Genomic DNA, 17,694 nt, shown 5'->3' with positions numbered 1-17,694 from the left:
ACAAATTATTTTGTTACAATTAATGATCGATTTGTGTAATTTGTTTGCAAGAAATTTCCAGTAGAAAGTAACTGTTAAAGTAAGTGTAACTGAGTTACTTTTTAAAATGAGTAACTGTAACTCTGTTACTTCTTTAAGCAAGTAACTGTAACATTCCCAAGAGTGGTAAACAATTATGAACACGAGAAACAGAAAATAAAGTGTTGCAGAAATATGAAAATCGACGACTCATGAAGAATTGAACCGAAGTTAAAAATGAACTGATAGGCACAGAAGAGGAAGAAAAAAGAGTAACGAAATTTGTAATCTGTGGTTAACATGTCTGCACGATTTATGTGTAATAGGATGAGGATAGGGTCTTACATGATCATGTTATTATATTATATTTGTGATATATTATGCGACGTTCGGAGTTGTACCTATAGGTGGGTTTCATGTGACGTCAGGATGCGCACAGCCGCCATGTTTGAGGCCAGTTTTATTTGTCGCTTGCAAGGAAATATCCAGCACGTAACGTTCGTTACATCTGCACCAACTGCACGTTTGTTTTAAATCACGAATGTCTGAGTAAGTATCTTCCACCCGCTTGAATTCCGTATGCTTACAAGAACTGGCCTCAATCATGGCTGCTCGATCCCACAATGCAACAGTTTGTGACGTAGGTGAACGAAAGCAAGAGTTCTCTGCGCAAGTAGTGACTGAGAGGGTTCGACCAATGAACGCGACTGCAGCTACCAACCGTTTGCAGCAGCGCGAACTTCTTTGCTCCGCCCACTCTCTTTCTCCCCTTCTCTATCATTATGCATGATGTTGCTCCAAGGACTCCTGGGACAGACTATAGTCACTTTTGTTTCAACTGTGGTACTCCTAACCATCGGGGAACAGGACATCAGGTGCAAAGAAATCAGTAGGGAAAGAACTCAATCGATGTATAAAACAATTAATTGAGCATTAGGCGAAACAATATTGAAAGTTTTTTTTAAAAAAAATAACGCACGTAAATGTCGATAAACCAATTATTTCTTCTAAAATAAAGGGTGTTTCATAAAATGCACAGGTTTTAGATAGCTTGACATTTTTTGGTTTGAAGTTTGACAACACTGTTCTTATCATTTTCGTTATCTCTTATTCCGATTATTAATTGAACTTTTATTTTTCAGTTGCCATGGAGCGGTTTACTATCGAAACCGGGAGAGGCCTGCCTTCCCGTACTTTTCTATTGTTGTCGGGGTACCAGGAATAAACATCCGTTAAGCAAGCAATCCATAGCTACCGCATAGTCGACAGTTTATGAACTGTCTCTGCATAGCACTACCCGTTTTTGTAATGTGTTTTCAAAATAACGACGTGTTGCTCGATAGTGAACCGCTCCATGGCAACTGATGAGAGATAACGAAAATGATAAAAACAGTGTTGCCAACCTTCAAACCAAAAAAATGTCAAGCGATTTAAAACTGCGCACTTTATGAAACACCCTTTATAAGAAAATTCTTGAAAGTTTTTAAAAAATAAATATGGGTAAAATAATCCTATCTCCTTAAATTAGAGCTTAAAACACTGGTAAAAAAATTGATGTTGTTTTGTTTGTAATGTTTCTCTCGTATGTATTAATAATTCATACTTTTCCTTACAATGATCACGATGCTAGCAAAACGACCTTCAATAGCTAAAATATTAAACAGTGTTACTAATGGCCCAGCAGCATAACAACAAGAAACACATTGAATCTTAATGTTAAACTCGATGAACAGACCTCCACGTCATTATTGTGGTTGACCCTTATATCAAAGTTGCCGTAAACACAGTTCTAGCCTTATAACTCGCTCTGGGGGTGTACGGTGGCGGTTGGAAGCATCGAAAACCTACGTCGCCAATGATGGTTTGTTCGGGTAGGACGGGAATCCCCTCCGTTGCTATGGGAACGGTGCTTCACTTTCATCCACAGGTGGGGAGTCCCTTCCCAGGCCGGTTCACGGAGCTTTCTCTTGCGGGGGCAGAGAAGAGAAAGGTCACGACGCAATAGGAGCAAGCATCAAGGAATAACCACAAAGAATAACATGGAATAAAAGCGATACGAATTAACGGCGAAACGAAATAACTAAATAACTAGAACATGTATAGGAGGTTTTGCTTAGATGGTTAATTCTAAAAACGTCTTTTATTTGTACCTTTAGGTTAATCGCAAAAACGCGATAAACCGTTTCGCCAAATCCCATTTCTCCTGAACTGGTTGAAAGGAAAATACTTCAAATGAGGGAAATTTAAGGTCTCTCAACAGGGAGATACGTGCTCTGTTTTGTTAATTCAGTGTTAATTAGTGCTTAATGTAAGGTTACGTTAATGTATAGGGTCTACCAATTTGAACGTCAGAACTTTAAAATTAGATAAAATGAAAACCACAAGTGATAATGACACATACTTTTTATTTTATTTTGAAGAGCAAACAATGGCATCAAGTTTTGAACAGTATGTCGTTCAAATGTCCTCCTCTGCTTCGGTGGGTGGAATGGATTCTGAATGTCCAATTTTCCAGCACGTCTGCACACATATTGAGCGGTATAGCCTCAATGGATCTTCGATGTTCCGTTTCAGGTCACGAACTGTACGTGGTTTAGTCTCATAGACCGTAGATTTGACATAACCCCATAGAAAATAATCCGGGGGGGTTAGGTCACATGATCTTGGTGGCCAGTTCACATCACCATTTCTGGACAGAACTCGTCCGGGAACTTTTCCTGCAATAATTCCATTGTTTGGCAAGCTGTGTGGCAAGTTGTACCGTCCTGTTGGAAAAACACGTTGTTGATGTCAAGATTTGCCAGTTTAGGCCACAAGAACTGCACCACCATATTCCTCTATCGCTCCCCATTGACAGTCACGTGTTTTCCATGTTGGTCCTCAAAAAAATAAGTCCCGATCACGCCATTGGCCCAAAAACCACACCACAATGTCACTTTCTCAGGATGAAGGGGTACGTCCAGAATCACCTGCGGATTTTCATCTGCCCAAATCCTACAGTTTCGTTTGTTAACGTAGCCATGAAGAAAGAAATGTGCTTCATCGGAAAAGATGATTTTACGGCCAAAATCTAGATCGGTGTCCCACTGCTGTAGAGTCCCATTAGCGAAATCCCGACCCAGACGATGATCATTAGGCTTAAGTTCTTGAGTCAGTTGCATTTTATAAGCTTTTAGGTGACGCAAAATTCGCCATGTTGTCATCTGTGAAAGGCCGAGTTGTTGCGAACGCCGTGAAACAGACAGGTTTGGATCGTCCACAACGCTCTGGCGTACCGAAACCATATTCTCAGCTGAACGACCGACTCGACGATGGACAGATGTTGGCTCGTTTGCTACTGAGTCTGTTCGTTCAAAGGCGGTAAATATAGCGTTCTGTCGGTCGATTATATTGTCCATAAATTCCTCGAAATGTACGAATTGTCTGACGAACTGCGCACGAATTTTGATAATAAATTCCAATAATTTCTATGCATTGTTGCGTTGTCTATCTCTCTATGATAACTTGCCACAGACTACTGCACACAGATGTCACAGTTCAATCTCGTCATTTCCGTCAGTGTTGCCACAACACTCTTTCTGACGTTCAAATTGGTAGACCCTTTACAATATAATAACCTAGCCTAGGGCCTTCCCGATAGAGTAGTGGTAGCGTCATCGCCTTGTAATCAAGGGGTCGCGGGTTCGATACCCGGTGAAGGCACATAGTGCTTCGGATCCCACTTTAAACTGTAGGTCCAGTCTCGATTGCGGAATATCCCATTTCGCATAAAAACATAAGCAATGAGATGAAACGGGATGCGAACAGGAGGTGATAAGGTGCATTGGTGCAAAGAATATTGGTGCCACGGAAGTTTGATTTCTTCTAATACAGCGATTTTCGGAGGCCCGGATAAACTTTATATACGCCCCTGTTCCATACCCATCAATACATTAAACAATGAGATGAAATGAGGATTTTCTTTCTCCAATTGAACTTTCACGAAGACTTTTGCCCTCCTAATCAGAGGGTCTGCGCACGCCTGTGGTAGTACCTCATAAATGTAGGGATTGGGTGGGAGTTTGGTATACGGAAACAACAGAGAGTTGATTGGCTGTGCTTTTACAGAAATTTGCTTCTTCTTTTGTCGAAAGCTGATTGAAGAGGTGGTCTCCGAAAGAATGGCGCATCTGCTATTTGAAGGCCAAACGTTGCGTCAGAGCTGGGAGTCTTTATTGCTTGCTTTGGTTGCCCTGGAGATGATCTCCATGAAGCCAGGAACATATTCCACGGTGCGACGAAACGTTGCCTTGTTACAAGGAACTTGGTTCATGGTTTATCTTGTTTCATCCATGTTAGGAACGAAAGGGTTTGTTTTTATCTCATCATTTTTCTTGCTCAGCTTGTGGTGGATATTTCCTTCTCTGTTTCTCTGCATTGGGGCATTGCATTGTCCTTGAAGATGTTCCGGAATTTTTTTTCCTAGAAGAATAAGACAGGGAGTGTGTTATTCTTATTACCAGTGACTTGAATAGAATAGAATGGAATCGCCTTTATTGAGCGGACGTGTTTCAGCCTCACGGCCCACTTTTACAACAAACCCATACTATAGCTCGACCACAAGGAAAAAAAACCTTCCGCCAAAAGCGTTCGCGCATCTTCCCTGCCGGTATCGGTGCTCGGGCCAGTGTTGCCAGGTCAGACTTGAAAAAATCGGGAGATTGTTCCTTGAGAAACCAGAAGATCTGCTACAAAATCCGATGATCTAATAGCATCGGATAAACGACGTTCTCGGGGGCGGGGGCGGTATAGGCGTGCGCACTGGGGGGGGGGGCAAGGGGACGTCCGCAGAATTTTTCCAGCGAGGGGGAAACAATATATTTTTATCAGGCGGGTAAACGAGCCATAATACTTCGTAATAACGCTGCCCTCTCAGAAAACGCCACTTGAGTTTGAAATTATCACGTTCATACATCCCTATTATAATAGTGGATGTAAATTACTGTGACTGAAATCAACTCATACATCTGAAATAATAGTTACTTTTATGTCAAAAATAATTTTCCAGAAGGGGAGGTGAGTGGCGACCATCCTTGCACTTCCTTCTGGACGTCCATGCCGCTATATAATTTTGTAGAAAATTAAGTATTGAAGTATAGAATAGTATATTAAGGATAGGAAATTAAGTATTTTCAAGCCCATGGAAGTTGGAAGCAACTACGGGGAAGGGGGTGCATTATTTCCTTTGTAATTGAACTATGCCGCTTCGTTCTCTAGCAAATTTCTTGTTATTAACACTCACATGCTTTATTCGTTAGTTGTGCTGCCTCTATGTTGCTGCATTCAATATATATACAGGGTGTTTCTAAAGGTCGTTTACAACGCTTGGGAGGTGATTCCTCACACGAAAACAAGCAAAAAGTCTAAGTTCCATTTTTACGACTGAGGCTTCGTGACAAAGTGAACGTCACACCTAACTGGGACGAATACTATCACAGATAGAGAGGCGGTTCCAAGGGAATCATAAAGGAATCGTATGTGCTCAGTCCGGAAGTCACTATGAAAAGTTCACTGCACGCATGCGCAATGGAGTCCTCAAAGGAATTGGGGATTTCCAGCAACAACAATGCATGGAAAAGGTATGTAACGCAGCAAGAAGGACCGTGACAATGAGAAATGCGTTCAAGACAACACATCCCGACCTCAAACATCAAAACATGACCACCGAACACAAAATCCGAAAAGTTGAGCACGGTTGCATACCCCAGTTACACGCGAGGAATGAACGAATCATGTCATGTGGCATACGAGAGACAGGAGGAGGGAAAGAAAAACACAATATCAGATGATTGCGACAACGTGTATTTTTACACGCGACAACTGCGTAATATCCCCCCCACACACACACACACAACAAACAACAAATGCTACAATATCTTACGCACAGACAGTCCGTGTCACTGTACACCAACTGAAGATGTCACTTTCACCACACAAAGGGGGTGGGGAGCAATACCAAAAGTGTTCTCACTGGTATTTGCCGAGGGCAATAATCACAGACGGTTTTCAAAATGTCTGCCGTTTACTTCTACGCAGAGATGACAGCGACGAATCAAGGATTGTCGAGTACGAGCAAACAAGCCAGGTGTATCTGCTACCGTCGCGGCGGCGACGTTGATGCGAGCACCGAGGTCCTCAGCTGATGTGACAGGTGTGTCGTATACGAGGGTTTTCATTTCTCCCCAGAAGAAAAAATCGAGAGGGTTGAGATCTGGCGACCTCGGTGGCCAAGGCACAGGCTCATCCCTACCAATGAACCTATTGCGAAACACGTCATGCAGGAAATGTCGTACATTACGATCGAAATGAGCTGGTGCACCATCGTGTTGGTACCACATTTCTTGCCGCAGTGCCAAAGGTACGGTCTCCAACAGTTCAGGCAGAACCTCACTAAGAAATGCATGATACGTGCGACCATTCAGGCGAACAGGGAGAATGTATGGTCCAATTAAATGATCATGTACTATCCCGCACCACACATTCACTGAAAACCTGTGCTGGTGATGGGCCACAAAAAGTGCATGTGGGTTGTCAAAGTCCCATACATGACTGTTTCTACTATTGAAGACATCTATCCTGGTGAAAATGGCTTCATCAGTCCACAATACGTTTGCCCCGAAGTGAGGGTTTGTGTCCAGCTGATGCAACAACCATTGGCAAAACTCCATACGAGGGCGAAAGTCACGAGGTAACAGTTCTTGTACTTTCTGCAGTTTAAAAGGGTGCATTCCTTCATCTGACAACACTCGCCAAACATTCACATGAGACGTGTTTCGTGCCCGAGCGAGCACTCGCGTACTGGTGCCAGGATGTTCTGCGACCGCTGTTAACACATCTTCTGCAAACTGATGTGTGCGTACACTTCGGGGTCTTCCAACTTCTTGTCGCGGTGGTAACACTGACCCTGTTTCACGCAGTCGACTGTCCACTACCTGAAAGAAGGTGTGAGACGGTAAACGTCTATGTGGAAAGCGTTCTCCATAAAGACGCCTTGCCTCACGGCTATTACCACGTGCCTCCCCATACATGAGATGCATGTCTGCTAGCTGCTGGGTCGTATACGCAGCCATCTGTGTAATAGGGAGCTGGAACTGCAAAGTATTGTTTTTGTTTAACACTGGCACACTGCACAAATTGGCCGTATCACCGTACGAACACCACAGACCAATTGTTGCGATACTTGACTTGCCCACTCCACCACGTCAACTTCTTTCAATGCAACATACTAGTACTCTTCAATGCGTATGACAACCTAGAGCGAACTGCTGATCATATCCCAGCACCTGCAACACGATTGGGACGACTGCCGGAGAGAACGAACCCTTCGAGCTCCTCTCGCGGGAACAGCAGTCATGAAGGTCAAACGTAGACTACGAGAGCCAGACTTGCCTGTGCAGCGCTTCCAAAACTGGTCTCTTTTACGTCACAATGATCGCGTGCGAACACTTTTGGTATTGCTCCCCACCCCCTTTGTGTGGTGAAAGTGACATCTTCAGTTGGTGTACAGTGACACGGACTGTCTGTGCGTAAGATATTGTAGCATTTGTTGTTTGTTGTGTGTGTGTGTGGGGGGGGGGGATATTACGTAGTTGTCGCGTGTAAAAATACACGTTGTCGCAATCATCTGATATTGTATTTTTCTTTCCCTCCTCCTGTCTCTCGTATGCCACATGACATGATTCGTTCATTCCTCGCGTGTAACTGGGGTATGCAACCGTGCTCAACTTTTCGGATTTTGTGTTCGGTGGTCATGTTTTGATGTTTGAGGTCGGGATGTGTTGTCTTGAACGCATTTCTCATTGTCACGGTCCTTCTTGCTGCGTTACATACCTTTTCCATGCATTGTTGTTGCTGGAAATCCCCAATTCCTTTGAGGACTCCATTGCGCATGCGTGCAGTGAACTTTTCATAGTGACTTCCGGACTGAGCACATACGATTCCTTTATGATTCCCTTGGAACCGCCTCTCTATCTGTGATAGTATTCGTCCCAGTTAGGTGTGACGTTCACTTTGTCACCTTTTGCGAGGCTCCTATCTCGGAAACGAAGCCTCAGTCGTAAAAATGGAACTTAGACTTTTTGCTTGTTTTCGTGTGAGGAATCACCTCCCAAGCGTTGTAAACGACCTTTAGAAACACCCTGTATACACACACACACACACACACACACACACACACACACACACACACACACACACACACACACACACACATATGCATACATACACACACACATGTATAACATAATTTGCCCACGCTACGAAGTCAGTGTTTCTACCTAGTAAGGCAAGAACGTTTCACTGTGTCTGTGTCACTTCAACCATTTCATCAGTTTTTCATTCATCCATATTGTCGTACTTTCCCGTAAAGGCACAAAAGCGACGTAAAATAACTAAAATAGAAATACATTTTCGGGTTGTATATAATACAACCATCTAAAAATAGTAATAAAATAATAATAATGTCTTAGCACAATTGAGTATCGTTTGGCATAATTTCACAGTTCAAACAGCACTTTTCATGGCTGAGTGGAGTTCCACTCTACCTCTCCCCTCCATGTTCAAGTGAGATGAGCAGGAAACGTGTTTTTGAGCTGGCCGTTGGAGGTTCCATAACAATAGTTTATTAAGGAATTCTCCAGAGAAATCAATAGGTCTGGCAACACTGACATTGGCCGCGCCGAAGGCCCCTTCCCCCTGTCCTTTTCCCCACCCGCCAGCGCGATGAGGTTCCCGCGCAGGTTTCTTTCCTTGTGATTCCACTATACAACCGGCACTTTACATTACACTTTCTCAAAATCAGTTTTACAGTAGAAAAGTTCCTATATAGAAAAATAATAGATTTGCACTTAGAAATGTAAACTATTAATGTACCTCGAACAGATGTTCTTTGGTTACCAGCAAGGTTAAATCGGCGTTAGCTTCCAATGTTTCGAGGGCTTACATTGCTCACATCTTCAGGGAATGTGATGAGATGAGAGATGAGAGCAATGTATGCGCTCGAAACGTTGGACGTTAACGCCGATTTAACCTAGCTGGTAACCAGAGAACATTTGTTCGAATCACGTTGTCAGAAAAGCTACAATTCATATTTTTATTAATGTACTGATTACACAGAGCAAAATCTAAAACCACAATTATTATAATATCATTATAGAGTAAAAACTAGAACTAATGCCTATATCCTCATTCTTGTACCTTACAAGAAAGAACAAGGCAGGCACTACTGTCTGGACAGTATGTATTTCTTTAAGTTTAATTTGCATGTTCCTGTTGAATGATTTGTGGGTACAAAATGATTGATTGAATTATACTCTATCCAGGGAATCTCTGGAGCAAGACCGCGCATGAAGGTAGAGAAGGGGAGAAAGCGAATGGGCGGAGCGACGAAGTACACGCTGGTAGCTGCAGTCGCTTTTCCTCCTCCACGCAATCCCGTTCCCTCCCAGTATTCATCGATCGAGCCCTCTCGAGTCACTACTTGCGCAGACACTTGCTTTCGTTCGCTCGCTCCAGAGATTCCCCGGACAGGGTATATACTACTTTTCTTCCACTTTTGGCTAATCGCGACGGTGGGTATGATTGGTGATGTGATTGGATGGATGAAGGAACAATCACAAACACAAATGGACAACACAACACAATTCCTACAGAGGATTATTCTGCCTGCAGGCCCAGACGCCAGAGCCTCGTTAGTCTGCAAAATGCAGTGGAAGAGAGATTGACAATTGTGTGCCTTCTGACAGGATGACCCCGTGCATCTCTTCAGCAGAAATCAACCACTCGGCTAAACTCATTCCTTCTAACGGCATTATTCATTGTTTCAGTTTTTTATAGCTATATAATGTAACTCGGCTACTTTTTGAACCAAGTAACTGCAACTCAGTTACTTTTTGAACCAACTAACTGAAACTCAGTTACTTTATGAACCAAGTAACTGCAACTCAGTTACTTTTTGAACCAAGTAACTCTAACTCAATTACTTTATGAACCAAGTAACTCTAACTCAGTTACTTTTTGAACCAAGTAACTGCAACGCAGTTACTTTATGAACCAAGTAACTGCAACTCGGCTATTTTTTTGAACCAAGCAACCGTAACTTATTTACTTTTTGAACCAAGTAAATGCAACTCGGTGACTTTTTGAACCAAGTAAATGTAACTTAGCCACTTCTTGAACCAAATAACTGTAACTCAGTTACTTTTGAACCAAGTAGCTGTAAGTCAGTTACTTTTTGAACCAAGTAAATGTAACAGCTACATTTTGAACCAATTAACTGCAACTCGGTTACTTTTTGAACAAAGTGATTGTTACTTTCAAAAAGCAACTTTCCTAATACTGCATAATAAACATGGTTTCTCCTTTCTCTTTGCAGGCACCTACCAGGGCCAATGGCTGCGGGGGATGAGGCACGGTTACGGTGTGCGAGCCAGCGCCCCGTTCGGCATGGCGTCGCACTACCGACCCAACAAACCCCTGAGAGCATCCCTCACCTCCCTGCGAAGCGACGCGCCGGGGGACCTGGGCACCGAAAGGGACCGCCGAGTGGACGACGGCCGAGGGGGGTTCGTGCTCAAGTCCCGGAGCGACGAGCCCCCCACGACGAGGAGGAGGTCCCTCGGAGAAAGGTCGTCCAACTTCAAGAAGTCCATTCTCTCGGTAAGTACCTACGTTTGCAATATGTATGTTAATTTCGTTCAAAAAGCCTGATTCTTCTTTTCTGAAATTATAATTTGCAATTCATCCTCTCACTCTGGTCGTGACCGATAGGTGCAAGACCATACTTGAAGCGAATACAACACTAGCAAACCATCTTCGTTATGATGTACTGTCTGCAAGAAGTTCTGCCAGTCACCGCAGAGAGGCGCCACTGGCACTTTTTTTTGCTTTTACCTCTAGCCCAAGAAGTTTTACAAGAGAACAAGAGATGGCTCTGCTAAATTTCAACCCCGGGTATCTGTTTCAACCCACTGGCGAAGCTTCACGCCAAAAGAGCTAGTTGTCTTCCTCCCTTGTGGGTAAACCTTTTTGGTCTAGAGGTAAAAGCAAAAAAGGCTCGGAAGTCCTAAACTGGAAGCAGAAATCTTTCGACTGCAGCGCCAAATACAATCAGTAGACATAACTAAGAACGCATTGTTTTTTCTGCGTTTTAGACACTTGTTTTTCACAATACAAAGCACAAAGCAGTTTTAAAAAGTTATTATACTAATATTTCCGCACATTAGAAGAACTACAACCAACATCAAGCTGAATTTCCACTTCCACGATTTCAAAGAAGTGAACAACGAGTGCAGAAATCTAGTAATGAAGACTGCATTCAGAGGGTGGAGGGCGAGAGTCCATTGTCATGGACAAAAGTCAACAATTGATTTAATTCCAATGCTGGTTTACATTTGACTAGTAGACGGGACAAACCGAAGCGACAAGGGCCACGCATCGCATGCAGCACGGTGTGAAACGGTGCTGCTGATTGGCTGATGGATATTAATTGATGTCATTTCCATGATTAGCATTCAAAATACTTCCAAAATCACCAATTGGTTTGGAAGCAATCTAAATTTGCCTTGAATAAATTTATTTTGTTGTGTGATGTAATGGCGAATATGAGAATTTTGATTGTGAAAATTGTGAGAAATCCTGTCGTATTGCGAACAAATTATAACACCATTAAGCCTTGTTTTCATGATCATGAAAAAATATAAATATGCTGACCAAGGCAATAATTTATTTTATTAAAAACATAAACTAAACGTAACGATTCAACTTTCTAGCAAGGTCTTCTTCAGACTCTGTATCAAGTACAAAAGTAACAAGATACAAAAACAGGGCATTATACGAATATACACGAAAAAGAAGGCAAAATAAATAGCCTATGGAAACAGCTGGAAAAGAATGGATATGAAAAGCAGGATAGACTGGACATAAACAGAAGAATTAAGAAAAGAGGAAGGGGAGAATTGGAAGAGAAAGAAAAAGAGAGAAGGTTTGGAATAAGGATTTGGTTTGAGTTGCTGTTTTAAGTTCACTTTATGCACAGTAAGGCTAATCGGGACTGGACCTACAGTTTAAAGTGGGATCCGAACCACTTGTGCCTCCACCGGGTATCGAACCCGGGACCCCTTGATTACAAGGCAATGACGCTACCACTGCGCCATGGGGGAGGCTTGGAATAAGGAGTATGGGGAAGACCACAGAAAAGATATGCAAAGTACTTAGGAAAGCGGGCATTAAAACGTACAGGAAGGGAAAGAGAAGCATCTTAGGAATAGCGAAGAATGCAAACAAGAAAAAAGAAATCAGAGAAGAGGAAGAGGAAGGGATTATCTACGAAGTAAAATGTAAAGAATGTCAGAGTGTGTACATAGGGGAAACGAAAAAGAGACTGAAAGACAGGTTGAAACAACATAGGGATGATGTACGACTTAAGAGAGAGAGAAATGCGATATTTAAACACACGAGAGAAACAGGACATGACATAGAGTGGGATGAGGCTAAGCAGATAGGAAGGGAGAAGAGAATGCTAGTGAGAAAATGGAAGGAAGCCTAGGAAATAGAGAAGAAAGATGAAGAAGACACAATGAACTGGAATGGGGGACTGAAGTTAAACAAAGAATCGAAGAAGGTGTTAGAAAGAGTGGAAAGGACAAGAGAGAAAGAGGAGAAGAGAAGGAAAAAGAGGCACATTATAATAGAGAAGGCATTATTGAAATATAATATGAGACACATGAACACATATATTAATGATTGCATTTAAACAGTACTATTTTATAGGTTACATTACAGCATGTTATTGTGTTCCTTTCTTGTGGACATTGCTTTTTGTGAATTGTCAAATGAAAATCTTGGGGAAAAAGAAAAACTTTGAGTAGTGAAGTCTTGTTCTCGAGCTGCTTCTCCTCGTCCACTCGAATACACTTTTTTCATACGTCAACAAACTTCTCACAAGAACGTTTTGCACAGACTCTTGAATCAGTGTTATTGGAGCCAGGTCCGTAGCCAGAATTGATCTCTAGGGGTGGGGGGCTCACGGGTTATCAGGGGGGGGCTTCGTACATCAAGTCCATTTTTCAAAAGTGTTAACAGTATTAAATGAAGGTAAATTATGTTGGGGGGGGAAGGGGGTCATTAAGTTACATAAAGTTTAGAAATATCACACAAATACTACATTTTCTCTATATCTTTTAAAATATCGCTTGAAGTGTTAATTGGCTGACACTGAAATCATCATTTACTAGGTACACACTCAATACTACGTTTGATGATGCAGATATATATATCACCCAAGAAAAGATGGACATTAGCCCCGTCTAGTTGGCTGCACTTTTTGACTCGCTTTGACTCTCTCTTTGCACCGAAGCGTTGCACGGTGCAACACCTAGTCGTCCAGTTCGTTGATTTGGAGTCAAGTAGTGTGTTTGGTGTCTGCACTACCTTCCGGACCGGTGTGTGTGTGGTGTATGGTCACGTGGTGCGTGCTAACTACTCAAATGACCGTTTAAAGCAGCAGACAGGCATTTGTTGAATCTTCTGAACTTGAACACCGCTTTCCGTCTAGTTGGTTGAACGTAATTTCCTTGCACCGCCCTGACACTGGATACACCTGCACTGCACCGAGTTCAGCCTAGCATACATTCCACTCCCCGGCTGAAACAATAAAACTCCCCTTCGTTCCCAAAACTTGGGAGCTGTTAACCTTTGACGCAGATGCGGAAGGAATTTGCATAATGACATCAAAGTTGCAACGTCCCTCTAGTGCACTCCTTAAATGTTATTTACCACGGCTACAGAAATATCTTAATCTCATGCTCTCCTTAAATGTTATTTACCACGGCTACAGATATCTTAATCTCAGGGGAATAGGTTCTTTATTCGAGAATTCCAAATAAAAAAGCGTTTTATAGCCAAGAGGATATAGTAAAATGCGGATCTATATTCTGATAACAATACAAAAATACAGAGAATATATATATATATAATCGAAAAGGTATTCTTTTCTTGTATCTATTTCTTCTATAGGAAAAAGGCTTCTTCTTCCTTGATTATCGACAAGGCATCTTCTTCTTTTATCATCAAAAGGCTTCTTCTTCTTTTATAAAGGGCTTCTTCTTCTTTGATTATAGAAAAAGCTTCTTCTTCTTTTAAAGGGCTTCTTGTTCTTTTAAAAGGGCTTCTTCTTCTTTGGTTTACACTTCTTTTCTTTGGTAAAAGGATAATCTTTTTCTTCTTTCTTCTACCTTTTATGACAATCTCTTTCTTCTATTTACAAAAAGTAGTCATCCCCTTTTATTCATCGCTGTTTCTTATTTCCTCTATTCATATCAATTCTTATTTCTTCCTTCAGCAGCAATTATTATTATCTTCTATATTCCGACGAGATATTCTTATATTCTCGATAAATTCTTCTATTCATTCTTTCCACAGCAAATTCTTATTTCTTCTATTATTCTTTTGCCACTGGAAAAAGTCTTATTTCTCTCATTTATCGCAAATATTTCTCTTTACCATATCTCTTCTCAATAATATAGACAAATCATTATGCTGCATTCCTTGTAGAGAATTTAACCAAAGCTATAGAGGAATTTTAGGAGTGTCTAATCTGACAATAGCGCCTCCTCCTAAAACAACAACCAAGAGAAATAACCAGGATCGCTAATAACAAGCGCTGCCAATGGCCCAGTGCGACTAATAAAGAGCGCAACCGTAAAGTGCTTGGGGGATCTAATTTGACAACAGCGCCACCGGGGACAAACAACCAAAAGACTGGCGATGTTCTCCTCGTCAGAAAAATAAAAAAGAGATAGATTTCTGAATCCGTTCGCTTACTTAATAACTTTCCTAATCGTTTCATATGCGGCCATATTCTTAATTATTTTAATTTACTATATACAACATTCTATTTATTTCTTTTATAGTATTTGAACTCTTCTTTTATATATTTCTCAATTTACTATAATATATATAATCCCTCTTCTCCGATCTAAGTTTTTTATAATTTCCTTTGCTCCTCTTTATATAGCGTGCTGCCATCTCTCGTCGATTCCGAGAAACCATTCCTCCTTGCAACTTTCATTGTTTCATCGAAACTGGCACGTGACAAAGTCACAGATTTCTATATAAATGGGAGGTCGCAACAGGGGCAACGAAGGTACAGATAAAGAAGCTCCCCTTTGAAGGAACTTTCTGAAGTCTAAAGAAGAGTATCTCCTAAATGCTTGCCGCTATTTAGACTCCTTCTTATAAATAAGATGAACGAATAGCTGCTGTTCATGCTCCCTGAATTTATCCTTCATCAAAGTTGTGAGCAAAATAATATATGCTGTCTACTTTTCCACTCTTCACTGAAAACAAATTACACAAAATAGTTTTACGTTATGTCAAGGGGGCTGACATCAGTGCCGGGGGGGGGGGGGCTCAGCCCCTCCTGGCCCCTGCCTGGCTACGGGCCAAGTATTTTTCCAGTCATGTCTTCACATAGTATTTCTACGACGGTCGTTCCCGCTGCAGTTCGCTTTTGCTTGGCTAGCACTTCAGCGCTGATCCATCCGTCCAATGTGTTCCCGATTAACAGTAATGGGAGACGCCACACACTGGCATCAAGAGAACCAGGTGCCTCGTTAGTCGATTGTGTAGTTGGGGCAACACAAATGTCTGGTCACCAAAATGATAGAACCCAGATACAGATCAATCTATATTAACATCGTAATTTTACACAAGGAATGAATAATTCATATGAAACACCAATGTTTAAATTTCCACATAAACAAAGAAAAACACTATAGTATAGTCCACGCGCTTACTTCGCTAACGTCCAAGAACTTAAGGAAGCCGCCGCCACAAACGTGGGTGGGGTTAAACAGCGGGCGAATTGTTTTCGTCCAATTACACTCAACCATCAACCAATGGGCGCAGCTGTCATTCTGCTCGTCTACTCCACGTGGAGTCTCAGTCACATGATACGCATTTGCTATGGTTTGCAACTTCAATGTGGAGACCGTGGGAAGGTGCTAGTGCGGGGGAGGGACAAGGTGGCGTAGAGTAGATGTGTAGCAACACTGTGCGTTGAATGTGATTGTTGCAGCTGGTGGGCGCGCTCCATGGACTTCAAAGCCAGCCGGTCGTTAACGAAGCTAGCGAGTCGACTATACTTACATATTTATGTATTCAACACTACTCTTTAGGGGCATACCTTGGTTATATACGTAGCATTTTCTTGTACCTAGGTACGTATATACCTGCAAAACATATGTCTCGCGTCGGTATGGACAGATAAGTTGTTGCGGTCTCCAAAATGGTACTAGTATGGGTGGATGGCAGAAATCTTACATTTGTTAAACTGGTAATCACTAGAGGTCGGATTCTCAGGTTTTAACCTATTTTATTCCTTACTTGGTAACGTCACTATTCTAACATATATTTTCGTTTTAGCCATTTCTTAATGAAATACATGAATCCTATAGGTCCTAAAAACGGCTAAAAGGAGATAAGATCCTAAAAAGGTTAAATTGAACTTCTCAGCTAAATAAATGTAAAAAAAATGCTGAAATGTTGTTTTGTTTCATCAGAGTGAACACATTGTTAACTGTATGGCAATATGAAAACGTATTCTCTCTCTCTCTCTCTCTCTCTCACACACACACACACACACACACACACAGAAGGGGGAATGGAGATGAGAGAAGGGAAAGGGCATGATAAAAAAGAAGGAAAGCAAAATTGGCATTACAAAAGAAATACAGTAGCTTAATAATGACACGTTTTAATTTTTTCCGAAATTTCATTGTTGATGTGATCCAACAGATTCCCGTTTAAGATTGTAAATGTAAGAAAAGCAGTTACAGTTTAGAATACAGAAGATTTGATTAATTGATTTTCTGCTTTAAGTCCACTTTATGCACAGAAAGGCTAATCGGGACTGGACCTACAGTTTAAAGTGGGATCCGAACCACTATGTGCCTCCACCGGGTATCGAACCTGGGACCCCTAGATTACAAGGCGACGACGCTAATACTACACGGGGAGGTCCAGAATAGAGAAGAGAACAGAGTTAGTCCAAGTTATTCGTGCTGCAACGTGTCTAAAGTGAAAGCCTCAAAAAGTAATTTACTTCGACAATGGATTGTTAACGATTCCCATTTTTCAACAGATGGTAAGATCATATTTTGTCAAGTGTGTCAAAAACAATTAAGTTGTGACAAAGAATCACATTTTGAGAAACATAAGGAGTCGACAAGCCACAAAAACAATAACTCAAAAAAGCATATAACATTGATTCAACCGTTTATTTCTTCATCTGCGACAAGTTCTACGGTGGATATTTTTAATATGCGGTTGTGTGAGGCATTTGTATCAGCAAACGTGCCATGGAATATGTTGAAGAACAAGGTTTCACAGAGTTTTCTTGAAGATATTAGTGGTACCAAAATTCCATTTGAGTCTACCTTGCGGAAGAACTATTTGAAGCCCCTCTATGAGAAGACACTAGATACCATAAGAGTCGACATAGGTGACCATTACATGTGGCTTTGTGTTGATGAGACCACGGATTGCTGCGGTCGTTACGTTGCCAATGTTGTCATCGGGAAGCTCGATTCTGCCGAACCTGGAAAACCGCATCCAGTCCTATGTAAAGAACTAGAGAGA

General features: G+C 41.7%; 1 protein-coding gene across 3 annotated transcripts in view; it reads left to right on the top strand.

The window, feature by feature from the left end:
• Window positions 1–17,694, top strand: part of jp (junctophilin) — a 397,633-nt gene that overhangs the window by 285,126 nt on the left and 94,813 nt on the right. For all 3 annotated transcript variants that reach the window (XM_083142319.1, XM_083142318.1, XM_083142320.1), the window contains exon 3: window positions 10,430–10,713. In XM_083142319.1, the coding sequence (XP_082998445.1) occupies window positions 10,430–10,713 (284 nt within the window). The remainder of the gene's footprint in view (window positions 1–10,429; window positions 10,714–17,694) is intronic.

This window comes from Lepisma saccharinum, chromosome 20 (genome assembly GCF_977018435.1).
Source record: "Lepisma saccharinum chromosome 20, izLepSacc3.1, whole genome shotgun sequence".
NCBI classification, from domain to species: Eukaryota; Metazoa; Arthropoda; class Insecta; order Zygentoma; family Lepismatidae; genus Lepisma; species Lepisma saccharinum.
This window is presented reverse-complemented; position numbering and strand designations above follow the sequence as displayed.